At 42.5% G+C, this 27,466-nt stretch overlaps 2 protein-coding genes across 2 annotated transcripts in view; both read right to left on the bottom strand.

The window, feature by feature from the left end:
* The window catches only part of LOC140133149 (polypeptide N-acetylgalactosaminyltransferase 12-like), a 116,337-nt gene extending 105,652 nt beyond the window's left edge, over positions 1–10,685 (bottom strand). The window contains exon 1 of the mRNA XM_072152907.1: positions 10,243–10,685. Coding sequence (XP_072009008.1) covers positions 10,243–10,685 — 443 coding nt within the window. The remainder of the gene's footprint in view (positions 1–10,242) is intronic.
* GALNT4 (polypeptide N-acetylgalactosaminyltransferase 4) overlaps positions 10,569–27,466 on the bottom strand; it is a 154,480-nt gene continuing 137,582 nt past the window's right edge. Inside the window, exon 11 of the mRNA XM_072152910.1 lies at positions 10,569–10,694. Within this exon, the coding sequence (XP_072009011.1) occupies positions 10,689–10,694 (6 nt within the window). The 3' untranslated portion in view covers positions 10,569–10,688. The remainder of the gene's footprint in view (positions 10,695–27,466) is intronic.

The raw sequence follows: 27,466 nt of genomic DNA, 5'->3' as shown, positions 1-27,466 counted from the left end.
TTGTCGGTCTCGGGCACTCTCATTCCAGTCACTGTCGGTCTTGGGCACTCTCATTCCAGTGACTGTCTGTTTCTGGCACTCTCATTCCAGTGACTGTCAGTTTCCGGTACTCTCATTCCAGTGACTGTCATAGTATCATAGTATCATAGTATATAAGGCTGGAAAAAGACGCAAGTCCATCAAGTCCAACCTTTAAGAATTAAATAAATGTTTTATCCCCATAACCCGTGATATTTTTTCTCTCCAGAAAGTCATCCAGGCCTCTCTTGAACATGTACATAGAGTTTGCCATACCAACCTCCTGCGGCAGAGAGTTCCATAGTCTCACTGCTCTTACAGTAAAGAACCTTTGTCTATGTTGATGGTAAAATCGCCTCTCCTCTAGGCGCAGTGGATGCCCCCTTGTCCTGGTCACAGGCATAGGTATAAAAAGATCTTTGGAGAGATCCTTGTACTGTCCGTTCAGGTATTTGTACATTGTAATGAGGTCTCCCCTCAGTCTTCTTTTTTCTAAACTGAATAATCCCAAGTTTTATAATATGTCATTGTATTCTAGTCCCCCCATTCCCCTAATAATCCTGATTGCTCTCCTCTGCACCCATTCCAACTCTACTATATCCTTTTTATACACTGGTGCCCAAAACTGTGCACAATATTCCATGTGTGTTCTGACCAGAGATTTGTATAAGGGCAAAACTAGGTCTTTATCATGAGAATCTATTCCTCTCTTGATACATCCCATAATTGTATGTGCTTTAGCAGCAGCCACCTGGCTCTGGTCACTAAAATTAAGTTTACCATTTACCAATACCCCCAAGTCCATTTCAGCTCCAGTTTTACCAAGTAATTGACTGCTTAGAACATAATTATACTTTTTTTCCATGGCCCAAGTGCATAACTTTACATTTATCTACATTAAACCTCATCAACCATTTCTCTGCCCACTCCTCAAGCTTCCACAAATCCTTCTGCAATGCTAAACTATGGACCTCAGTATTTATTACTTTACACAGCTTGGTATCATCTGCAAATATTGAAACTTGACTGTGTAAACCCACTACAAGGTCATTAATAAAAATATTAAAAAGAAGTGGCCCCAATACTGACCCCTGTGGCACTCCACTGGTAACATAAACCCAATCTGAGAATGTGCCATTAACGACGACCCTCTGTTTTCTATCACTAAGCCAATTACGGTACTTACCCAAATACACAGATTTTCCCCTATTCCCAGCAGTCTCATTTTATATACCATGAATACCAATAACAGTACCCACCTCTTTGGTAACAGATCCCTATGCTGTTCAAACAATGAATACCAACAAAAAGCATATGAGACCATAAGTCGTACTGCAAGTACCGAAAATTAATTCAAAATATAAATCTTTATTAATACTGTGAGACACTGAAGGGGTTAACTGTGGATGGGCGCTATGTTTCCCCTAGGTTTTGCTTCTATGCAAGGCCTTAGTGCTGAGGTGGGTTTGTCCAGCACCTTGGACACAGGTGATGGGAACAGCCTAATCAGCCTGGATAAAATCACTCAGCAGAGCTGAAGTGGTTGTCTCTCTCTGGCAGGAGGCTGGGGAGCACGCAGCCTTGTTCTCTGGGCCTGGAGCAACAAAAGTGTTTTGTTAGCGGTGAGTCAGAGAACCTATGTTTAGTTAGCACCCTGACGGGTAGGATATTATTTTGTTTGGATGCCTGAATGTGAAGGCTGTTTTAATTTACTTTTGCTGCAATAAACGCAGGCGAGACCTGTTTTGGACTGTACCTTGGTGTCACTGTCGTGAACTGCATCACAGCACCCCGCTACCACGGTCTCTACTGGGCCAAATCCCCACATATGGTGGAGGATGCGGGCAGTTCAAAAAGACACACACCTGAAAGGCTCGCTACATCCTGCAACATTGCATGGCCTGGGTGATAGCAGCAGGCAAAGTGCAGGATAAAGCCAAGATGGAGGACTTTATTAAATACCTGCAAGAGGAGGCCAGAGCTATTCGGCAGCAGCAGCAAGCCATGCTCCAGCAGCAGGAGGAGAGGTCCCGCCAGCAGCAGGAAGAGTCCCAGGCTAATCGGCAGCTGCAGCAAGCCATGCTCCAGCAACAGGAGGAGAGGTCCCGTCAGCAGCAAGCCATGTTCCAACAGCAGGAGGAGAGGTCCCGCCAGCAGCAGGAAGAGTCCCGGGCTGATCGGCAGCTGCAGCAAGCCATGCTCCAGCAACAGCAGGAAGAGTCCCGAGCCATGTTCCAGCTGATGATGGAGAAGTTTTCTGGCATGATGGCAGCACCGCAAGCGACGACTACTGAGGGGTCCCATACTGGTCTGCAAGGGTACCCGGTTGTCCAGCATTCCGCACGGGCTGCAGTACAAAAGGCTTTACAAAAAATGGCGACGACCGACGACGTGGAGGCGTATCTCACTGTGTTCGAGCGAGTAGCTGAGCGAGAGGAGTTACCGGCTGAGCCGTGGGCAGATGTCCTGGCACCGTTCCTGACCGGCGAGTCGCAGAAGGCTTACTACGACCTGAGTGAAACGGAGGCCCGTGAGTACCCCCAGCTAAAGGCGGAGATTCTGGCTCGTCTTGGGGTCACCGTTCAAGTTCGCTCCAGCCGGGTCCACCAGTGGGCTTACTCAGAAAAATTACCCCCACGCTCCCAAATGCATGACCTGATCCATCTTGTCCGGAAGTGGCTACAACCAGAGGACTGCACCCCAGCACAGATGGTGGAGAGAGTGGTCCTCGACAAATTCACCCGTTCTCTGCCCTCTCGGCTCCAGCGGTGGGTTGGACAGGCCGGTCCCACAAAAGCTGAGGAGCTTGTGTCCCTTGTAGAGAGGTATCGAGCTACGGAGGACCTTCTACTTACCTCTCCCACACGAAGCAGTGCCAGTGACAGGGTCACCAAACCAGCTGGTAAGACTGCTACTGCGGAAAAGGGGAGACATGTCAGGTTGGGAGGGGGTTCATTGGGGGGCGTGGATACCCAGAAACCCAGTGAGGCTCGTGACAGAGGGCATGGCCGTATCCAGTGCTGGCGGTGCCATGAAATGGGCCATATTGCTGCCAACTGTCCACTGTCAGTGGAGCCAATGGACTGCAACCAGACCCGGCGAGTGTCACTGTTTGCCCGGCCAGTTCTGGCGGCTGAGTCAGTCACGGATGCAGAACCCCAAGTATGCATGGTCACAATCGGTGGTCACACAGTGGAAGCCTTGCTAGACTCAGGGAGTCTGGTCACCCTGGTGCGGGGAACTTTGGTTGATCCTGGACTATACAGTGGGCGGAGAGTGGGAGTGTTGTGTATACATGGGGACACTCGCGAATATCCCACTGCTGTCATCAACCTACATACCCCTTGTGGTACTGTTACCCATGAAGTGGGGGTGGTGGGGTCCCTGTTTCATGAGGCTATTATCGGCAGAGACTTACCGGTGTTTTGGGACCTCTGGAGACGAAGACCCACCTCAGGTGCTGTTGCAGATAATGGACATCAGGTATGTCCGGCCTTGGCCCCCGAACCCTTTGAGGCCGATGTACCCACACCAGCAGTAGGGGTGACCCCATATGATGAATTCTCTCCCCTAGAGGTCCTAGCTGGGGAGGTCGAGGGCCACGAGGAGATGGCCGACATGCTGGACCTTGAGATTTCCCGTGAAAATTTTGGGGCTGCACAGCTACAGGACCCTACCCTGGTTAAAGCACGGGAGAATGTTAAGGTGGTAAATGGGGTACTCCAAATACCAGGGGCTGATAAAATATACCCCCGAATGGTGATTATTGGGGAACTGTTGTACAGGGTCGACCAGATACGGGGTGAGGAGGTTGAGCAACTTGTAGTACCCCAATCTCACCGTAGGCTGGTGCTAGAGTTGGCACACAAACATGTGCTGGGAGGGCACTTAGGTGCTGAGAAGACCCGAGAGAGGATCCTGCAGCGATTCTTCTGGCCCGGGGTGTGGGAGGAGGTAAACCGGTATTGTAGCTCCTGCCCTGAGTGTCAACTTACTGCCCCGGTCTCCCACTTCAGGAGTCCTTTGGTCCCGCTACCAATTATAGAAGTGCCCTTTGAACGGATTGCAATGGATCTGGTTGGCCCCATAGTCAAATCCTCCAGGGGGCACCAATACATCCTAGTTATCCTGGACTACGCTACGCGGTATCCCGAGGCGATTCCATTAAGGAACACCTCCTCCAAAAATATTGCTAGGGAGCTGTTCCAGGTGTTCTCACGCACAGGCCTCCCCAAGGAAATCTTGACTGACCAGGGTACCCCATTCATGTCTAGGGTAATGAAGGAGATGTGCAAGCTACTACAGGTAAAACAGCTCCGCACCTCTGTGTATCATCCTCAGACAGATGGCCTGGTCGAGAGGTTTAATAAGACCTTGAAGGGGATGCTTAAGAGGGTGGTCAGCAAAGATGGGAAGGACTGGGATTGTTTGTTGCCCTATTTGATGTTTGCCATACGGGAAGTTCCCCAGTCCTCCACGGGTTTCTCACCCTTTGAGCTGTTATATGGCCGTTCCCCACGTGGGCTTTTGGATGTAGCCAAGGAGACCTGGGAACAGGAGAGGACTCCCCACCGTAGTGTGATAGAACACGTCTCCCTTATGCAGGACCGCATAGCGGCGGTAATGCCCCTTGTAAAGGAGCACATGACAAGGGCACAAGAGGCCCAGTCTAGGGTCTACAATAGGTCAGCCAGACTCAGGACCTTTAACCCAGGCGACAGAGTGCTAGTTCTGGTGCCCACCGTGGAGAGCAAGTTCTTGGCCAAATGGCAAGGACCATATGAGGTCATGGAGAGAGTGGGGAAGGTAACCTACAGGGTATCTCAGCCGGGGAGAAGGAAACCCGAACAGATATACCACGTGAACCTCCTAAAGCCATGGAGGGAAAGAGAGTCCCTGGTGGCCATGGGAGTAGAGGAGGCGTCTGTCTCCAAGAAGGGGACCCCGGAGGTAGGTGTACCCGATGCCAAGGTGCCTGAAGTACGGATCTCGGAGTCCCTCTCCAGGGCCCAGATTCAGGAAGCGAAGGAGTTTGTGCTCCGAAATGTGGATGTGTTCTCTAAATTACCGGGACGTACTTCAGTCATCAAGCATGACATCATAACCGAACCCCACATCCGGGTACACCAAAAACCCTACCGGGTCCCTGAAGCGCGCCGGCTTGCCATATCCGAAGAAGTCAGGCAGATGTTAGACCTGGGGGTTATCGAGGAGTCTAAAAGTGACTGGTCAAGTCCTATTGTGTTGATTCCCAAACCTGATGGTTCCCTACGGTTCTGCAATGATTTTAGGAAGTTGAACGAGGTGTCCAAATTTGATTCCTATCCCATGCCCAGGGTTGACGAGTTGATAGAACGACTTGGACAGGCTAGGTTCTTCTCCACCCTTGACCTGACGAAAGGGTATTGGCAGGTACCCCTGACTGACAGGGCTAAAGAGAAGACCGCTTTTGTTACCCCTGATGGGCTTTTTCAGTACGTGGTACTTCCCTTTGGGCTACATGGGGCTCCCGCCACATTCCAGAGGTTAATGGATCTCGTGCTAAAACCTCACCGGAGTTATGCCTCGGCCTACTTAGATGACATCATAGTCTATAGTAACGACTGGGAGAGTCATCTAGCCAAAGTACAAGCAGTGGTAGACTCCCTGAGGGCAGCAGGGCTGACAGCGAACCCCCAAAAGTGTGCACTGGGTCTGGAAGAGGCCCGTTACCTGGGGTACCGTATTGGGCGAGGGGTCATCAAACCCCAAGTAAATAAAGTGGAGGCGATCCAGCAGTGGCCACGACCTTTGAGCAAGAAGCAAGTGAGGGCTTTTCTGGGCATAGTGGGCTATTATCGCCGATTTATCCCCGATTTTGCTACCATAGCGGCACCCCTGACTGACCTGACCAAGGGTAGCAGGGCGGTGATGGTAAAGTGGAGTGAAGAGGCTGAGGGGGCGTTTCAGCGACTTAAGACGGTTTTGTGTGAGGGACCGATACTGATCACCCCTAACTTCACCAAGACCTTTATTGTGCAGACTGACGCTTCTGACGTGGGCTTAGGGGCTGTCCTGTCCCAAGTAGTGGGGGGTGAGGAACATCCCGTGACATTCCTGAGCCGCAAGCTCACACCCCCTGAGAAGAACTATAGTATAGTTGAGAGGGAGTGCTTGGCGATCAAATGGGCTCTGGAATCCCTGAGGTATTATCTGGTAGGGCGACAGTTTACACTAGTGACTGATCACTCTCCCCTCACCTGGATGAGTCAGGCCAAAGAGAGGAACGCCAGGGTCACAAGGTGGTTCCTAATGCTGCAGAATTTCAAATTCACGGTGGAACATCGAGCAGGAAAGCTGCATGGGAATGCCGATGCCCTGTCCCGTACCCACTGTCTGATGGCCAAAAGTGTTCGTCCCCACAGGGTCAAACAGAGGGGGAGGGTATGTGAGACACTGAAGGGGTTAACTGTGGATGGGCGCTATGTTTCCCCTAGGTTTTGCTTCTATGCAAGGCCTTAGTGCTGAGGTGGGTTTGTCCAGCACCTTGGACACAGGTGATGGGAACAGCCTAATCAGCCTGGATAAAATCACTCAGCAGAGCTGAAGTGGTTGTCTCTCTCTGGCAGGAGGCTGGGGAGCACGCAGCCTTGTTCTCTGGGCCTGGAGCAACAAAAGTGTTTTGTTAGCGGTGAGTCAGAGAACCTATGTTTAGTTAGCACCCTGACGGGTAGGATATTATTTTGTTTGGATGCCTGAATGTGAAGGCTGTTTTATTTTACTTTTGCTGCAATAAACGCAGGCGAGACCTGTTTTGGACTGTACCTTGGTGTCACTGTCGTGAACTGCATCACAGCACCCCGATACCACGGTCTCTACTGGGCCAAATCCCCACAATACATATAGACAATCAAAAATTGGACATTAAAAACATACACGTTAAAACCACAAGAACAAACAGCATGGTGGTGGTCAGTCCATTAACCATAATAAAGAGTAACACGTCATAACGACATACCAAATCAATCAATACGTATAGAGATAGGGGCTATACTGAGCACAGAGAATATAAAGTACATCTCAGTTATAACACAAGTGTCAAAGTAATATACCTGTACCTCAGGTCAAATTAGCCCCAGACCACCACCACAGCACCCCATAGCAATGCTAAACTATCGACCTCAGTATTTATTACTTTACACAGCTTGGTATCATCTGCAAATATTGAAACTTGACTGTGTAAACCCACTACAAGGTCATTAATAAAAATATTAAAAAGAAGTGGCCCCAAAACTGACCCCTATGGCACTCCACTGGTAACATAAACCCAAACTGAGAATGTGCCATTAACGACGACCCTCTGTTTTCTATCATAAGCCAATTACTTACCCAAATACACAGATTTTCCCCTATTCCCAGCAGTCTCATTTTATATACCAACCTTTTATGCCGCACGGTGTCAAATGCCTTTGAAAAGTCCAGATATACAACATCCACAGCGTCCCCCAGATCCATTCTTGAACTTACCTCTTCTTAGAAACCAATCAGATTAGTCTGACAGGACCGATCTCTCATAAACCCATGCTGATGCTGGGTTATAAGGTTGTGCACAGTGAGATACTCCAGGATAGCATCTCTAACAAACCCCTCAAATATTTTCCCCACCACAGAAGTTAGACTCACAGGTCTGTAGTTTCTAGGATCGCTTTTTGATGCTTTTTTGTATAGTGGTACCACATTTGCTATGGGCCAGTCCTGTGGAACATAACTAGTCCTCAGTGAATCTTCAAATATTAAAAATAATGGTTTGTCTATCACGGTACATAGTTCATGCAGAACCCGGGGGCGTATGCTATCTGGCCCCGGTGATTTATCTATCTTAGTGGTTGTGAGGCGGCGCCGTACCTCTTCCGGGGTTAAACTGTTGACATTCCAAAGAGAATTTACATTTTTCCTCATTGTGTCTTCCACCAGAGGATTTTCCTGGGTAAAGACAGTTGAGAAGGCGACATTCAGTAGATTGGCCCTTTCCTCATCTCCTTCCACCATGACCCCCATGTTATTCCTAAGGGGGCCCACACTCTCTGTTTTTAGTTTCTTATCATTTATATACTTTAAAAATAATATGGCAAAATTTCTCTCAGTCTCTATTTTTGCGGCCTTGATCTGCTTTTTACAGGATTTATTTTTCTTCACGTTTTAGCACCTTAAACGCCTTATCTTTCTCATTTATGTATTTTTCTTGTTCCTCTTATGCTTTTTCCCATAAGGTATGTGTTTCTCACAGGACTTTTTTAGAATATATGAGAAAAAGTCCCATTTTTGGGGGGGGCTTTTGTCTTTGAGAACATTGTCCCAGTCTATGCCTTTAAGGTCTTCCCTTAGGTGCTGAAAATTTGCCCTCCTGAAGTTTAGAGTGTTGGTTGCCCCTTCCCTAACGCTCTTAGTAAAGCGTAATACAAAATCAATGTTATTATGATCACTATTACCCAGGTTCCCCCCACTCTCATTCCAGTGACTGTCTCTGACTCCGACTGTCGCTTTGTCTATGGAGAGATATATCAGAAGTGCTGAGAGCAAAGCTCCTGTAGTTGGCCATGGCAACCAATCAGAGCTCAAGTTTCATTTTCCCACAGCTGTTTATAAAATTACAGCTGATCTCTGATTGGTTTCCATGGGCAACTGGAATAGTTTTACCTCAGACACTCCTGATAAATATCCCCCTATCTCTGTCTCTATCCATCCTACCTAGGGCCCACCAGTGAAACTGTTTCTGGGGGCCCACCTACTGCAAATTGATATATTAACCCCTTCCCGCTAGAATAGTACGGCGCGCATCGGGTCCCGGTGCATGGAGAGGGCTCACGGGCTGAGAGGGCATCACAGCCCAATAATACCAGCCTGTAGCCGCCCCAGTACTAGATCATCTATAGATGGTCAGGTACTGGATTGCACCCGGCTCTTCCCGCCACCCCTGATGTCGGTGGTTCCCGGGGTAATGATTATGTTAGTGTTAGCCTTTTCTAGGCCTTAGCGTTAGTAATGAGCGCCGTCTATTTGACATCACCATTACTAAGGAAAGTTTTAATTAAAAAAAAAACATAATTATTTTAGGAATTAGGATTTTATATTTCACAAAAAGACGGCGGCACATGAAACTGAAAAATAGTAAAAATAATATAATAATGGTTTTTCACTGCGTTTAACCCTGTAACGGAAAATAGCAGCCACACTCCCTCTGCAACCACTAAGACATTGCGGTCTGAGTTTGACCACGGTGTCTAAATAGTTAAAATGGGCTGCAGCTCCCTAGTATTCTTCGGCACCTTGTGTTCCATACAGGATGCCTCCAATCCATACCGCATGGTGCCGATCCTTAGCAGAGGGAGCGCGCTCCCCCTGCATCCACTAAGACACCGTGGTCTGTGTTTGACCATGGTGTCTAAGAGGTTAAACACCCGGGATCGGAACTTTCCCAATCCCGGCTGTTATTGCCATGGCTAGGTTGTGTTAACATAGCTTAACCCCGGCAGAAGCAGGACCTGATGTCCTGCAAACTTCCTCTGATGTGCCGCCATAGAAAGGCATCACGTCATAAGAAGTACCCTTAATGACTGCCGTAAAAAGCCGAAACGCCAGTCATTAAGGATTTAAGAGGGTCCTGCATTTTGTGCTAAATGTCATAAATGGAAATAATATTAACAAGGAGTATGAATGAAGCTGCAGTCAAGCATTTGTCCTACTGCTCAATTTAGTGTCTATAGAGAATACAGAGGCGTGCCTTGCAGATTCCCTCTGACGCATAAACATTGTAGTACTCAGGTTATACTGCAACTTCATTACAACTCCTTCAAATGTAAAAAAAATATTCAAACTCAAAATAACTTGCACATAACATGATCATGGACAGATTCTATCCGCTGAACAACTAGAAAACGCTGAGGAATTGATACAAAGGAGGAATTTATTAATTTGTTGCCGACTGCGACAGTGCAGGGCTCAACAACACTAGTCTTGTGTTGCATATCAAACACATAAATGCTTCAATGCATCTAGTGAAATAACTAAATGAAAGTTTTTTTCCTGTTCCAACAAATATTGTTTGTATAGTAAAAATGTGGATAATTTTTCAATATACCTGTGTATAACACACAGCTCTGATTAGTCTCTGTGATATAATGAGCCGTGAGCGGTTCCCTGTCATTTGCATTGACAAAACCTCATTGGGTGTTTACTTTGACTTACATTGGGTTCCTTGTTTCGATTAGATGGCGATGTAGTGAGATCTGGTCACTGAGGTAGATGTTTATCTGATGTTTTCTGATACTTTCCTCTTCAAGCTTCTTTTCTTCCCCCTGAAGATTGAGCCTCACTGGGCGCCCAAACTCTCCTACGGCATATGGGTCCAGTGGTGGTTTTTCATACACTGGCCTCTTCAGATGCTCATAGTCGAGTTTACTTTGATTGATAGATACTTCCATGCGGTCATTGTGTTTCTCAATGTTCAGACCCTTCACATCCAGTTTATTACTATCTTTTATTTTCAGTATTTTTCTGTATTCACTTAACAGTAGGAAACCATAGAACAACATAGAGGCAATAGCAGCCAGTAGTAAAAGTCCCTTCAATCTCCTCAGTGGTTGCCAAACGGTCACCAGTCCACATGTCATATTTACCACATCTGTCATGCATCAGACCTAGAGAAGATATAAGCAAACACTCTAAGAAAGTATCAGTGCATATCATTAACTCCCCAGCACTCTTTTAAAAGTATTGGAAATTGGCACATGCCGCACACATTTTCAAAGATTGCTTATTATACAAATCATATATATGTGTGTGTGTGTATGTGTATCTTTCAGTATTAGTAACTTTTAACACTCTTTATCATTATCATTTAACTATTTATTTCTTAAACACTATAACATAATCACATAACATTCATGTAAGATCATTACCTTGCAATGTATTCTTGTCACTTCCATGTATTGCCTTGTCTTAAAAATCTTCTTCCCACACCCAGATCTAACACACCTGTAATGTATGATAGATCTGCATTCACTGTATTTGGAGCAACAACCTAGAAACTATCCACTTACATTCTATCCAATATACCACCCACTTACACACCCATAGTGTGACTCCACCTGCTTCTACAAGCCCATTTTACATAGTGTCATGCTTTTAGACGTATTGTTACCAGTCCTTGCAGTTTTCAGCAAAGTCTAAACATAACTTGTTTCACATTTCTATCTGACAATTAATAAGAAAAGGTCTGTCATTTGTGGTTTTGTCTGTAAAATACCATTAAATTCCGTCAACCTGCTTTGAACAATGGGTTAAACAATACATTATTATTGAAGTATATGTAAGTAGGAATTAGACTCCAAGGGCTCAAGTAACCTAGTGAGCCTAAAAAAAATAATAAATAAATAAATAAAAACCTAAAAGTTTAGATCTATTTCCTTTCGCTGGAACTGATATAAAAATAAACAAATAAAATCATAAAGGATCCACATGTCCCAAAATTCCCAGTCAATCACAATATAAAAATAATTATTCCTGTCAGTGAACCTCATAACGGAAAAAGCGCTTAACTGTCTAAAACACCGCTTTTTTTGCTGTTTTGCAACGTAATTTAAAAATAAATTGGATATATTGGGAAACTGAGAATTTTTTGTTGTACAAAAGGGTAAAATATTTAAAATCTATTAAAACACAATAAAGCCTTTATAAAATTGGTAACACCTTAACATCATGATGACTCATTTCATAGGATTTTTAACACTCTTACTAGGAAGTGCAATTTGTTATGTAGAAAACAAGCCCACATACAGCTCAGTACATAAAACATGCTTTAAAAAAGTTTGGATTTTTAGAGAATAGGAGAAATAAATGAAATGTAAAAATTTAAAAACGGGCATTGGGGGAATAGCAAAGCTCCATTTCTGCTATATTTCATGGTGTTGGATGGACTCCTGTTTTGTTTAGAAGTGTTATATGTCTTCATTGCTTGTTTACTGCCATGTGATCTTATTAATTGTTAAAATACATACTATCTTTTTGCACAGAGTGCTTCTATTCCTTCTACTATACTACCCTTGTGTAGCATTCTTTCTCACTGATTGAGTCCATAAACACTTTGGCCATGTTTGTAACTTGTGCTTTGAACAGTTCATCTACAGTACTGCTTACCCTTACTGCAAACTTGACGCTACACAGTTCTTTCTACCTCATGAAATCTCCTCTATTGAAAGAAGAATGAATGTATGTGATTGATGGGAAAAGACTTGTTTGCGCACAACAGTGTAAAGCTATAGAATGTTTTTTTCACAAACCAATGTTTACATTTATGACAGTGTTGGATAGTTCTCTCTACATATCATGGTTGGTTGCAAATACTGAAAAGTTCTGCACTAACAAGTGATAACAAGGGTGTGGAGACATGTATGATGATAGATAAAGGGGTTGATTAGTTACACTATTTTCTTCTCACTCATAAGCAGTTTTATTTTCACTTTCTGGTGTTTGTGTGTACATGTTGTATAATTCATTGAAAAACCAAATAAATGAATTGAAAGTCCTATTTTTTATAACCTCCCATCTGCATATATCGCTCAACGGCTTACCTTTGGTAACCCTAAAGCTCCATAGACTTACCTAGCACCAGCTCTATGACAGGAGGGGGCTTGTAGAGGTCCAAAGCCAATTGATCACAGCACTCTGTAGAGGAGTTCCTGCACATGACGAGGCGCCATCTTCAGCTATGTCAAAGCTCAACCACTCCACCTGAGGTCCCATCACAAGACTACGCAGTTTACAACCCCTACACCCTTGTAAGGCCAATGGATCAAGATAGTGGGAACCCTCACATCACACAGACCCCCGCAGCTTCCAATATGACACCTACGCTTTTATTACCTAAAGACCGTAAGGAAGACAGGTGGACAGGGGAGAGATTTTTTTTTTTTTTAAAAAGGGAGCAACTCTGCTCTGGCAACTTCCAGCTCCTTGGCACACCCACAAATCTTATAGGCCAGCTTGATGCATCTACAGCGAAGAATAAGTACCTTGAAAATTGCTGCATGCAATATGATTTTGTATTAGAGGGCTTCCTGAGTCACAGATGCCCATAATGTGGCGTGCAAGTTGATATGGTAATTAGTTATAATTTAGTAATTGTTTATACTGTTGAAAAAAGACACATGTCCATCAAGTTCAACCAATGAAGGAAGGGAAGGGATTGGATGAGGAAGAGATTTAGGGGAAACAAATCTAACATAACCGTCAATGTTATTTAGGTGTAAAAAGGCATCTAAACCCTTCTTGAAGCTCTCTGCTGACCCTGATATGATCAGCGCCTGAGGCAGGCTATTCCACAAATTGACAGCTCTCACAGTAAAAAAGCCCTGTCGCCTCTGGTGATTAAACCCTGTTTTTTTTCCAGACGGAGACTGTGCCCCTTTGTCTTTTGATTTGATCTAATCCGGTACAATTTTCCACCATATTTTTTGTATGGACCATTCATATATTTATATAAATGAATAATGTCCCCTCGTAGTCATCTCTTTTCCAGACTAAATAAATCTAGTTGTTTTAATCTTTCCTCATAACTGGTACTTTCCATACCCCTTATGATTTTTGTGGCTCTTTGTTGTACCTGCTTTTTATGTACTGGTTCCCAGAACTGCATTCCAGGTGAGGCCGAATCAATGCCTTGTACAGTGGTGATATTACATACCTATCCCGAGAGTCCATACCACTTTTGATACATCTTGCTAGCTTTAGAGGCAGCTGATTGACATTGCATGCTGTTATTTAATTTATGATCTACTAGTACCCCCAGGTCCTTCTCAACAAGGCACTCTCCCAGATTTACTCCCCCGAGAACATATGTTGCCTATGAATTATTAGCACGCAGGTGCATAACCTTACATTTATCCACATTGAACCTCACATGCAAAGTGGATGACCAAACACTCAGTTTGTCCAAGTCACCCTGTAGCCTATGAACATCCTCCATAGACTATATTACACTACACAGCTTGGTGTCATCTCCAAAAATACACACAGTGCTATTAATTCCTACCTTTATATCATTAATAAATATATTAAATAGTAGTGGGCCAAGCACAGAACCCTGGGGTACACCACTCATAACTGGTGACCAATAGGAATCATTGACCACAATTCTCTGGATACAATCCTTCAGCCAGTTTTCGATCTATAAGCAAATTATTTCTACCAAACCCTTATTTTACCCATCAGGCGTCTATGAGGGACAGTGTCAAATGCCTTTGCAAAATTGAAGAACACAATATCCACAGCAGCTCCTCCGTCCAGGGATCTGCTCACCTCTTCATAGAACAAGATCAGGTTAGTTTGACAACTTCTATTCTTAGTAAACCCATGCTGGCTGTCACTTATTATACTATTTGATGTCACATACTCCAGTACATAGTCTTTTATTTACCCTTCCAATATTTTCCCCACAATGGAAGTTAAGCTTACAGGCCTGTAATTGCCTCGCAAAGTTCTGGAGCCTTTTTTATATATTGGCACCACATTTGTCTTGCGCCAGTCATGTGGCGCCGTACCAGTCATTAGGAAATCTCTGAAGATTTTAGACAGCAGCACAGCAATAATAGGCCAATAACTTTGGCCATCTATCATTCATTTTGTATTTTGGCTGAATTTATTTCCTTCTTACAGATTTTGGTAAGTGTTTTGTAATTATTGAGAGCCTCAGGTAACCAATTAGATTTATATTTTCTGAATGCCCTCTTTTAATCATTAATTGCCCTTTTAACGGCAGCTGTAAGCCATTAGTATCATCATGTGACAGTATCTGATCCCAGTCTGTATCCCGTAGTGCAGCCCTGAATTTCAGGAAATTAGCCTTCTTAAAATTCAATGTTTTTGATTTTCCCACATATTTTTGCTTTCTACAGTTTAAGAAAAATAATTATGTTATGATGGCTGTTCCCAAGGGTTTCCCACACATTTTGGACAAATTTCACATTGTTAGAAATCACAAGGTCCAACAAAGCATCACCACTTGTAGGATCTTTTACAAGCTGTACTATAAAATAATTCTGCAGAAAGTTGATAAAATGTCTCCCCTTCACAGATTTATATTTGGAAACTTATAGTCTCCCAGGATCACTACTGTCCCCTCCTGTGCAGCCCGCTCCATCTGTTTATATAGGTGACCCTCTATTTCTATAAATCACACCAAAAATAATTTTCTCAAAGCTCTCCTGCCTTTGAATTTCCATAAAGTTTCGGCCTCCTCACACTCTTTATTGACCACTGTCTCATTCACAATCACTCTCTTCTGACATACAGGCATACACCACCTCCCCTCCTATTTGCCCTGTCTTTCTGAAAGCGTGTAAAACCTTGAATATTAACACTCCAATGATGTGATGCATCTAGCCATGTCTCTGCTTCATCAACTACATCTAACAGTTCATCTAATACCAGAGCCTCAAGCTCACCCATTTTGCTTGCAATACTTCTGGCATTTGTGAACATAAGCTTTAATTTTCCACAGTTATTTATTTGATTTATAGTAATTTTACTGTCACATATATCCACCCAGCAACATAGGCTGTCCCCTCTCTGACCTGTCTACCCCCTTAGCGTCTTGCTTTTCCTCCTACCGCAATCCTAGTTTAGATACTTTGCCACTCCTGCTAGGATCTTCTTCCTCGGCACAGCACCCCCCTTCCATTTAGGTGCAAGTTATGAGGTGCCCAGTAATTGATACCAGACATCTCAGACGCTTACTAGCTAGATCCAATAGTCTTCCACAAGATATTTTTGTGAAGCCACATTAATTTACAGTCAAGGATGGAGTGATGGAAATGGCCAGGAAACTAACTAACTACATAGAGAAGAGCTTTTCACCCCCTACTATCCTGTAGATGGTCATTTCCTTTCAAGCTTCTGTTCCACTATGAGAACAAGCAACATTTGTTTTTCTCCTTTTCCAGAAGGGGAACAAATACTTTCTAAGCTCAACCTGCTTCCCTTGGTCACCATTGAGAGAGGCAACTCCTTCTCTGCCCCTGTCCTCACTGTGGAGATCGCAGAAGAAACAAAAAGCTACAGATTCGAGACCATCTGTATCATCTCAAGACCTGGACTAAGGCTTGTATATAACCTGATAACATGTTTAACATTCTTGAGTCTGAGACTCCTCACACAGTCTGACGTCTCAGTAACTCACCATAGTAGTTTGAACGATGAGAGTGAGTTTACCTTTTACTGATTAATCTATTAAACTTTTGCATTACACTGGTTTTATAAATCTTGCTTCCTCTGTAGATATAAGGCACTCCTTCTACCAATTGTGAATGGGGAGTGATGGAACAAGCTGTGGAACTGGAGTCTTGCTACAAAATTGATGTAAGGGAGATCTGAAAAATGTTTTATTAGAGCCAGAAGCGGTACAATGCAACAAAACAAAGTTAGTAATGATAGAACAATAAAAAAAAAGCACAGAAATCTGCACGCATCCCCTTCTCCTAGGGCGTGCGCGCCGGCTTCAGAAGATTTAAAGGGCCAGTGCATCGTTAATTGCCGCTGCCCATTTCCCAGAATTCCATATAAACCAGCCTCTCCCTGCACACCTTGCCGGATCTTCGTGTCTAGTGCCGTAGAAAAAGCTTGTTCCCATGCCCTTTGTGTTTAGTGTGTTTTCGCTCCTCTTCTGCCTTGACCGATTGCTATGCCCCTGACTCCGATCCCGTATTGACCGTCCTGACCTCCTGCCTGTCCCCAACTACGATTCTGTCTAAGGTTGGTGTACCTTGCCTTGGCCGCCACTGCAGATAAAGTCGCACCTGTGGAACAACCTGGTGGTACCACGCTGCAACAAGTCCAACCCGCTTTGCGACAGGCTCTGGTGAAAACCGGGTGCTACTTAGATTCCAGTCCCAGGTTTCAGCTTAGGTCATTGTTCGCGGTGGTCCAGTGGGTCCACTGCCCCTGGAGCCTGACAGTAATATCCAGCCATGGACCAATCAATCAATGAATCACTTGTTCAAGCTAACTTGTTAATGTGAATAAAAACAGTTTAAACATTAAATAAAAACATTTTTTAATAAAAATAATTAATTAAATAAAGTTAAAGTCCCCTAAACACAAACATTCTCTATACACATGTAATAAAGTAAAAAACCCCCACAAAATCGCCAAAAAACCCCACATATTTGAAATCGCCGTGTCCGTAACAATCCTTACAAAAACTCAGAAACATTATTGGGCGCGCTCGGTGAACACTGTAAAAACAAAACACGAAAAACTTGCCAAAAATTTACATTTTTCATAAAATCTCTTCAAAAAAATGTTCTAAAAAGTGATCAAAAGAAGTTATTTGCGCCAAATTGGTACCAATAGAAAGGACAACTCAACACATAAAAAATAAGCCCTAAACTAGCTCTGTCAACTAAAAAATATTAAAGTTACGTCTGGCGATGGCGATGCAAAAACAAATGAGATTTCCTCTGTATCAGTTTTTTTCCAGTAAAATTGTAAAAATAAATGAAAAACTATATAAATGAGGTATCACCATAATCGTAGTGATCTGTAGAATAAAGATAATATAGTATTTTCAGTGTACGGTGTACGACCCCCCAAAAATACAAAAGTAAGGAAACCAAAATTGACAATTTTCTTTTCACCCATACATTCAAGAGTTAATAAAATCTCATCAATAAGCTAATGACCCACTAAAATGAAATATTTGTAAAATGCATCTCATGTCGCAAAAAATAAGCCCTTATATATCCAAATTGCCAAATAAAATAAAGATTGCATAGCCAATAAAAAGTGACAATGCATAATCTGCTCTGAATGGCGCAGCTTCCCTTCGATGCCCTGGCGTGTGCCCATACAGCAGGTTACCACCACATATGGGGTATTGTTATACGCGGGAGGGATTGGGTATCAAATTTTGTGGAGCATTTTGGTATTTTATCCACTGAGAATTTGTACATTTTTTGAAAAACACATTAATTTAGCCAAAAAAAAAATTACTTTCAAAATTGTATCCGATTTTGTTTTAACCCCTGTAAAACAATTAAAGGGTTAACAAACTTCATAAAACCTGTGCAGGTCCCTCAATAGCAGTATTTTGCGTTTTTTATGAAAATGTGAAACGTTCAAAGCCCCTACAACCAGGGCCGCATCTGCCATGAGGCGAGATGAAAATCTCGCCTCAGGCGGCAGAATGCGGGTCCCTGTAAAGGGCGGCGAAATTTGCCGCTCTAAAGTGGGCGATTCGGGCGTCCATTAACGCCCGAATCGCCCACCAGCTAAATAAATCGCGCCTGTCTCTTTAAGACACAGGCGCGATTTATATGCGGAGCGACGCAGCGCCTTTCCGGCAGCTGCGCGCTCCGTCCTAAGCAGTGACACAGGCGTCATGACGTCATGCGCCTGTGTCACTGTGCGGAGCCGCGGCACACAGGAAGACCGGAGTGAAGGCCGCGTGAAGACCGGAGCCGCGCCGAGGGAGCAGCTGCCTGCAGGTGAGTATGATTTTATTATTTTTCATGTACTTTAATTAAATGTGGGGAGGTTTCATGTTATACTGGGAGGGGGGGTACTATATAGGGCTAGAAAACGTTTAATACTGGGGGAGGGGGGGACGCTATAGATATCATATGGGGCCATAATTATTTTATACTAGGGGGGGGGGTGCTATATGTATTATTTGGGGCCATACTTATCTTATACTAGGGGGGGGGGGATGCTATATGTATTATTTGGGGCCATACTTATCTTATACTGGGGGGGGGGATGCTATATGTATTATTTGGGGCCATAATTATCTTATACTAGGGGGGGGATGCTATATGTATTATTTGGGGCCATACTTATCTTATACTAGGGGGAGGGGATGCTATATATATTATTTGGGGCCATACTTATCTTATACTGGGGGGGGATGCTATATGTATTATTTGGGGCCATACTTATCTTATACTAGGGGGGGGATGCTATATATATTATTTGGGGCCATACTTATCTTATACTGGGGGGGGGATGCTATATGTATTATTTGGGGCCATAATTATTTTATACTAGGGGGGGGTGCTATATATATTATTTGGGGCCATAATTATTTTATACTAGGGGGGGGGATGCTATATATATTATTTGGGGCCATAATTATTTTATACTAGGGGGGGATGCTATATGTATTATTTGGGGCCATAATTATTTTATACTAGGGGGGGATGCTATATATTATATATCACTAAGCTGGGGGCTGTATATGGGATACAGTATATTACTAAACTGGGGCTGTATATGGAGTACAGTATATCACTTAGCTGGGGGGCTGTATATGGGGTACAGTATATTACTAAGCTGGGGGCTGTATATGGGATACAGTATATTACTAAGCTGGGAGGGAACTGTATATGGGGTACAGTATATTACTAAGCTGGGGCTGTATATGGGATACAGTATATTACTAAGCTGGGGGATGTATATGGGGTACAGTATATTACTAAGCTGGGGGGCTGTATATGGGATACAGTATATTACTAAGCTGGGGCTGTATATGGGATACAGTATATTGCTAAGCTGGGGGATGTATATGGGGTACAGTATATTACTAAGCTGGGGGCTGTATATGGGATACAGTATATTACTAAGCTGGGAGGGGACTGTATATGGGGTAGAGTATATTACTAAGCTGGAGAGCTGTATATGGGGTACAGTATATTACTAAGCTGGGGGGCTGTATATGGGATACAGTATATTACTAAGCTGGGGGGCTGTATATGGGATACAGTATATTACTAAGCTGGAGAGCTGTATATGGGGTACAGTATATTACTAAGCTGGGGGGCTGTATATGGGATACAGTATATTACTAAGCTGGGGGGCTGTATATGGGATACAGTATATTACTAAGCTGTATATGGGGTACAGTATATTACTAAGCTGGGGGGCTGTATATGGGATCCAGTATATTACTAAGCTGGGGGGCTGTATATGGGATACAGTATATTACTAAGCTGGGGTGATGTATATGGGGTACAGTATATTACTAAGAAGGGAGGGCTGTATATGGGATACAGTATATTACTAAGCTGGGGGCTGTATATGGAGTACAGTATATCACTAAGCTGGGGAGCTGTATATGGGATACAGTATATTACTAAGCTGGGGCTGTATATGGGATACAGTATATTACTAAGCTGGGGGGGGGACTGTATATGGGGTACAGTATATTACTAAGCTGGGGGGATGTATATGGGGTACAGTATATCACTAAGCTGGGAGGGGACTGTATATGGGGTACAGTATATTACTAAGCTGGGGGGATGTATATGGGGTACAGTATATTACTAAGCTGGGGGGATGTATATGGGATACAGTATATTACTAATCTGGGGGGATGTATATGGGGGTACAGTATATTACTAAGCTGGGGGGATGTATATGGGGGTACAGTATATTACTAAGCTGGGGGCTGTATATGGGATACAGTATATCACTAAGCTGGGAGGGGACTGTATATGGGGTACAGTATATTACTAAGCTGGGGGGATGTATATGGGGTACAGTATATTACTAAGCTGGGGGGATGTATATGGGATACAGTATATTACTAAGCTGGGGGGCTGTATATGGGATACAGTATATTACTAAGCTGGGGGATGTATATGGGGTACAGTATATTACTAAGAAGGGAGGGCTGTATATGGGATACAGTATATTACTAAGCTGGGAGGCTGTATATGGAGTACAGTATATCACTAAGCTGGGGAGCTGTATATGGGATACAGTATATTACTAAGCTGGGGCTGTATATGGGATACAGTATATTACTAAGCTGGGGGGGGGGACTGTATATGGGGTACAGTATATTACTAAGCTGGGGGGATGTATATGGGGTACAGTATATCACTAAGCTGGGAGGGGACTGTATATGGGGTACAGTATATTACTAAGCTGGGGGGATGTATATGGGGTACAGTATATTACTAAGCTGGGGGGATGTATATGGGATACAGTATATTACTAAGCTGGGGGGATGTATATGGGGGTACAGTATATTACTAAGCTGGGGGGATGTATATGGGGGTACAGTATATTACTAAGCTGGGGGCTGTATATGGGATACAGTATATCACTAAGCTGGGAGGGGACTGTATATGGGGTACAGTATATTACTAAGCTGGGGGGATGTATATGGGGTACAGTATATTACTAAGCTGGGGGATGTATATGGGATACAGTATATTACTAAGCTGGGGGGATGTATATGGGATACAGTATATTACTAAGCTGGGGGGATGTATATGTGGGGCAAGATTTTATTTAAGCTGTAGGGGATCTGTATATGGGAGCTGTATATAATTTAATTGGGTGGTGAATAACGAGGCCTTTAAATATATGGGAGCAGGGATAATGAGGGATGTGTTATATGTGGGGAGAGTGCGGTCAGTTGTGTTGTGAGTGGTATATAATATTTAGGAGCACAGTGTTGTTATCCAGGAGACTTCATACTGTAAGTGACTGTGGTATTTTTAGGGACGCCGGGTGGAGATGCTGCACGGAGCTGAAGATATCCGGCCGTGTACTCAGCAGTGATACGTCATGGATTGGAGAACCCGGAATAAAGTCCTCCTGATGGAAGAGATTGTCATCTATAAGGTACTAGATTCCACTAATGCCTCTCAGATCCTGTAGTCAGTCACACAGTGTCAGGGAGCTGTCTGTAGGGTTGTTAGTAAAGTTTAAGGATTTACTTAACAGGGAGCGGGGGGGGGGGGGGGGCAGCATTTTAATATTCGCCTCAGGCAGCAAATATGCTAGAATCGGCCCTGCCTACAACATCCTACAAAAATAAGAGTATGCATAAAAAACCATGTCCACATAAAGAAGACATTCGGTGAATGTTAGTTATTACGTTTTTTTGCTGTTATGACTATGTGTGGTAAGAGTAGAACATTTTGAAGTTCGAAAATCGAGAATTTTTCCAAATTTTCACCAAATATCTGATTTTCTCATAAATAAATGCAAAACATACCACCAAAATTTGTCAACTAACATGAAGTATAGAGAAAACAGTTTAAAAATCACTTGGATATGTTAAAGTGTTCCAAAGTTATAACCATTTATAGTGACACAGGGCAGATTTGAAAAAATGGGCCGTGTCAGGAAGGTGAAATGTGGATTTGGCGTTAAGGGGTTAAAATACAAATCTTCATATTATATAACAACAAAGATATAAATACCATAAAAAGAATTGTGGCTTAACAAAAATTCGACCTTCTCATCATATTGATGTTTTTTTGGATTTTTATACCTTAATTTTTGGACAATATTATTCCTTACATATACAGTTTTATCATGTTATACTTTTTAGCATTCATCCCCCTTGCCCTTACCCCACCCCACCCAATAAGGCTGACCGGGGGAAAAAATGGCCAGGGGGAAAAAATGGCCAGGGGGAAAAAAAAGTATACATTCTTTTGCTCAAGTATAACCATACTTTTTCACACTTCCCAAATTGATAAATTTTTTATGACAGATCTTTTCATATTGGATTACCTTTGTCACCAGGTTTTCCCATTGAGAAATATCAAGAGGAGTCTCACTCGTCCAATTGCGAGCAATCAAAACCTAGTGTAATAGTAGTGTAAGCCTACATATAGTGACCATATGACAGATGGGATCATATTCAAAAGTATTCAAGATACAGGTCTTTTCAGAAAATTCAAAGCTGATATCTAGACAATCCTCATGAATATTTGCCGAAAATGAAATTATTTAATTACAGCTCCAACTTAAATGTAAAAACCCCGCTTTTTCTATTCCACATTTTGTACACTTTAATTCTTTTGCACAGCCCATTTGATTTAATAAAGCTTGAGAGTAATATAGCCTGTTAAGGTGAATAATCCTATGATTACATATGAAGTGACACTAAATTACTTTTATTATATCCCTTCGCAAATATCAGGAGGCAAGTGATCCACTTCCTGTTCCCAGTGTCTCTGAGAATTGTACGTGTTATCCCTAGAGTATTCTTTTTGCAATGTTTTATAAAGTTTAGAAATTGTGCATTTGCCTGTCCATTCCAAAAAGATCTATTAATGTATCCACACTAACCATAAACCATTGTTGATTAAATATGACTAGTACAGATCTTGCCTAATATTAAAGGGAACCTACCACCACAAATCTACCTATAAAGGTAGATCGGGTGGTAGGTGGATCAATAGGAGATGAGGATAGCCCTTTTAAGGTCTAATCCTCACGTCCCCACACTTTTTTGTTAACTTTTATTAGACTTTTATGCAAATTTAGTTATGCGGCTACTGGGGCGTGGGGTAGCCGCATCTGAGGTTACACGAGGCGGCTACTCCACGCCCCGGTAGCCTCTTTTCCCCTCCTACTCACCCATCTCCGGCGCGCAGCTACGCGGAGAAGCATGCGCCTGCGCGGTCACTGCTCCGAAACAGGCGCGGGCCTGCTCTTCCTTTTTAAATCTTCAAACTTACAAAGACACCCAATTTGAAAATATTTGGCTTACCTTAGTAATACCTATCTCTGTCCAAATCCTTGTGTTCTCAAAATGGCTAAATTCTTTAAAATGTGTATTATGCCAAATCAGAGAGCAGGATATGAAACATGATATTTTGCCCAAACCCCCCAGCTGTTTCCACAATTGATTAAGAAGTCTATAGATCGGAGAGTTCCCAAATCTCTTTTTACAAAATAAACCAGATTCTAATGCTGAAAAGATGGATTCCTAGTACTCTGCCTGTGATATTAGGTTCTGTAACAAAATTGTATCCTTCCATCTGAGCAGAAACATAATCTTAGTTGCCAAAAAATAAAGTTTAAAATTCAGATTGCCAATCCCCCCTGGTTGCACTGTGTGTACAATTACCTAATCTTTATTCTGACATGTTTAAACCCCATATCAATTTATTTATTAATCTCTCAATGAGTCTAAAAAGCTTTTCTTATACCCATACAGGAGAGGCAGATAGAACATGTAGTAATCTGGGAGAATAATAATTTTGCGTAGACCTATACGGTATGCTTTAGAAAGAGGGAGTTTCAACCATATAGATATTTTGGATCGAATTTTAGATATAGTTGGCAAAATATTCATTTCTACATAATCTTCTACTCTTGCTGATACCTTAAGCCCTAAATGATCCATACACTGATGGGGTTGTAAGACTTTAATCTCCAGCTCTCCACTCAGGGGGACCTCATCCCATTAATATCTAGCCCGGATACGTTTCCAAAACCTTAAATAATTTTTATTGCCACAGGGACTGATCTTCCCGAATTGTCTAAGCATAATAAGACATCATCTGCATAAAGCAGGATTTTGTCTTCCGCTCCCCCATGCCAAAGCCAATAATACTCTCTTCTGACCTGATTTTAACCACCAAAGGCTCCATAAATATTGCAAAAAGTAAAGGAGCTAAAGGGCATCCTTGAGGGGTACCACTTGTCATTTATCCTAACCCTATCAATTGGGTTGTTGTATAACCTCTTAACTCAGAAGACAAACTCCCCTCCAAAGCCAAACTTATTCATAGTTTTCCATAGGAAAGGCCACTCTACCCTGTCAAATGCTTTAATAGCATCAAGAGACAGGATAGAGCAGCCCCCCAATCCTGTCTATGTCTGCATATTTAAAAACAAATGGTCAAAATTCATTGAGATGAGTCTCCCTGTTATAAATCCATTCTGATCTACATGAACTTTTGAACCTACTACCTTTTCCAGTCTTCGGGATATGGGTCTATATGACCCTTTCTCCATTGGATTCTTTCCCTTCTTTCAGATAAGGATGATGGTGGCCACCAACATTGATTTTGGGGGTATCCCCATTATCCCCAGCTGAATTCCAAATTTCAATAAGGATCGGTAAAAGCACCCATATCTTCTATAAACTTCACAAGGTAATCCATCAGATCCCGGGGTAGTGTTGTCTGAAATAGATTTTACAGTTTCTACCAACAACAGTATGGATCTATCAAGTTCCTGTCTCCGTGTTACCAAGATTTGGAGGTAAAATTATATATTTCATATACTTGGTGATCTTCCGATCAACGTCTACCAATTGTGTTATATATAGCTTACTGTAGAATTCATGAAACTCTCCCATTATCGAATCCTCATCTTTCACTATCTCTCCATTATCCCTCTAGATTTTAGTTATTTGTGTTTTATCTTGCTGATTCCTTACTATATCTGCTAACAGCCTCCCTGGTTTTCCAGTGTCACAAAATATTTAAAGAACAAGAAAAAAAATTCTCTGTTGGGCCTTCCCTTTCATATGTTGTTTATACTTTTCATTTGCTGTATTGTACCTTTCACTGTTCTCTTCTGTGGGTGTATTTATATAGATATGTTCTAGTTTAGCTAGTTCTTCTCTCAACCCTCTTTCTTTTATAGAGCAATGTTTCCGTGCCACATAGATCTCATTTTTCCACCACCACCTCATGTAGGCCATTAAGGCGTCCCATACACATTGAATCTTAGCCTAATTACAATTGGCCATCTGTATAGGAAACCACAACATTCCGGACCCCTGAAGGGTACGCAAGGTCACTCAGTTATCCTTTTACAGACACTCCCAGAACGCACGGGTTCTAAGAGGTGCAGGAAATGATTTAAAGTTGTCCACACAACTTCAGGATATGGCACAACCCTAAATCAAAGCCTGAATGGCTATAAGATCCCTCTCACCCTCTGCACACGTTCCACTCCAGGTCTATCATATGGATGGGTAACCAAATACTAGCAATTAATCTGTGTTTACTCTAGAGTGTGCTTCTTTTGTGTTTGTTTTTGTTCCTGTCATACCATATGCATTTTACTAAAGGGAATTGCTAGCGGTTTATTCCGACAAATTACTGTGCCATACCAGCTCCCTTCTACATATACCTTTTTTACAGGGCAAAATCAGGCAACTCATTTATTGTCAATATAGGGTCATGTGTTTTGTATAGACCTATTGTGGTCATATACATGGGTCAAATTGCATGTACTTTTGTACGTTTTAGGTGTTTTTAAGATTTATGCATGTTTTGTAGTGTTTACAGTGATGATATAAATAAAAACTTGTATATATATTTTTCTTGGCCTATACACACTCCTCTTGGTCTCTTCTTTTGTTGATATATTTGGAATTAGAGTGTGGTGGCCCTCTCAGATATACTTCAATTATAGATTTGCTGTGCGGGTTTCTATTTTTATTGTCATAATGCCTGCATGTTCATCACACCTTCCAAAAGTATAATATCTCCAGTTTAACTTGTTAATCTTTTTTCAAAATATCTATCCAATTAGGGTTTAGCCTGAATTTATTACTTCTTCCATTCCCCTCTGTGTCAAACTGTAGTCCTAATACTACCATAGAATGGTCTGAGTGACCCACTGTCTCATATTTCATGTATTTCACGAGTGGTAAAGCATTTTCAGAGGCCAGGACCATATCAATCCTAGACATCACCCTGCCCAAATGCGAGAAACATGAAAATACTTTCCGTTCTTTATATTTACAATGCCAAATGTCAGAGAAGCCTGCTCCTCACAAAATTTGGAAAGTGGTGTGGTTGAGAGATTTGAAATTCCCATACTGTTATTATCTATTCTATTAACTAATACTGTGAGAGAGAAAGGTGGAGTTAGATAGGTAACACTCATAGTATATCACAAAGGGGAAAAAATAAGATGAGAAGAGAGAGTGAGGAAAAAGAAAGGAGACCCTCAATTCCACCCTTCCCTCCAGTCCCGCTTCCATTTTACTTATTACTTTTTTTTCTTTACAGCCCCTTGCAATCCATCCACTGAGATCCTTCTTCTGCTGTAGAAAAGAAGGTTTTCTCCTGATACATAACTTGTAACAATGCTGGAAAAATGAGGAAATATGAAATCTGAGCTTGAGACAAGTGTTTTTTCAATTCCACAAAGCTATGTCTCCTCGTCATGGTGACTCTTAAATAATCCGGATAGACCAGTATCTTTGAGTTATTATATAGCACCACCCCTTTTTTCCTTAATATTCTCAAAATAGAGTCTCTATCCTTAGCACACAAGACTCGACAATAGATTTAGGATTATCACTTGGCTTAGGCTTTTTACTAGGAAGTTGGTGTATCTACACTATACAAAATACAGTTGAAAGTTGGTTTTGCCTAATTATCTCCAGTATCCATTGTGAGACAAACTGAGCAATGTCCTTCTGCTCCGAATCCTCTAGAAATCCCACCAATGTAATATTACATCGCCTTGAACGTTTCTCCAGGTCCACTAATTTCTCTTGCAATTTCTGATTTGTGATTACCTGTTTATTTTCTTTGGCTAGAGACTCCATCTTGCCCAATCTATCATCCTGTTCAGATATTTGTTACCTTAATTTATTCAGAGATTTCACTACTTGCTACTCCCACATGTTCTGATA

The sequence above is a fragment of the Engystomops pustulosus genome, chromosome 5 (genome assembly GCF_040894005.1).
Source record: "Engystomops pustulosus chromosome 5, aEngPut4.maternal, whole genome shotgun sequence".
NCBI lineage: Eukaryota > Metazoa > Chordata > Amphibia > Anura > Leptodactylidae > Engystomops > Engystomops pustulosus.
Note: the sequence above shows the minus strand (reverse complement) of the source record. Positions and strands in the feature narration are given on the sequence as shown.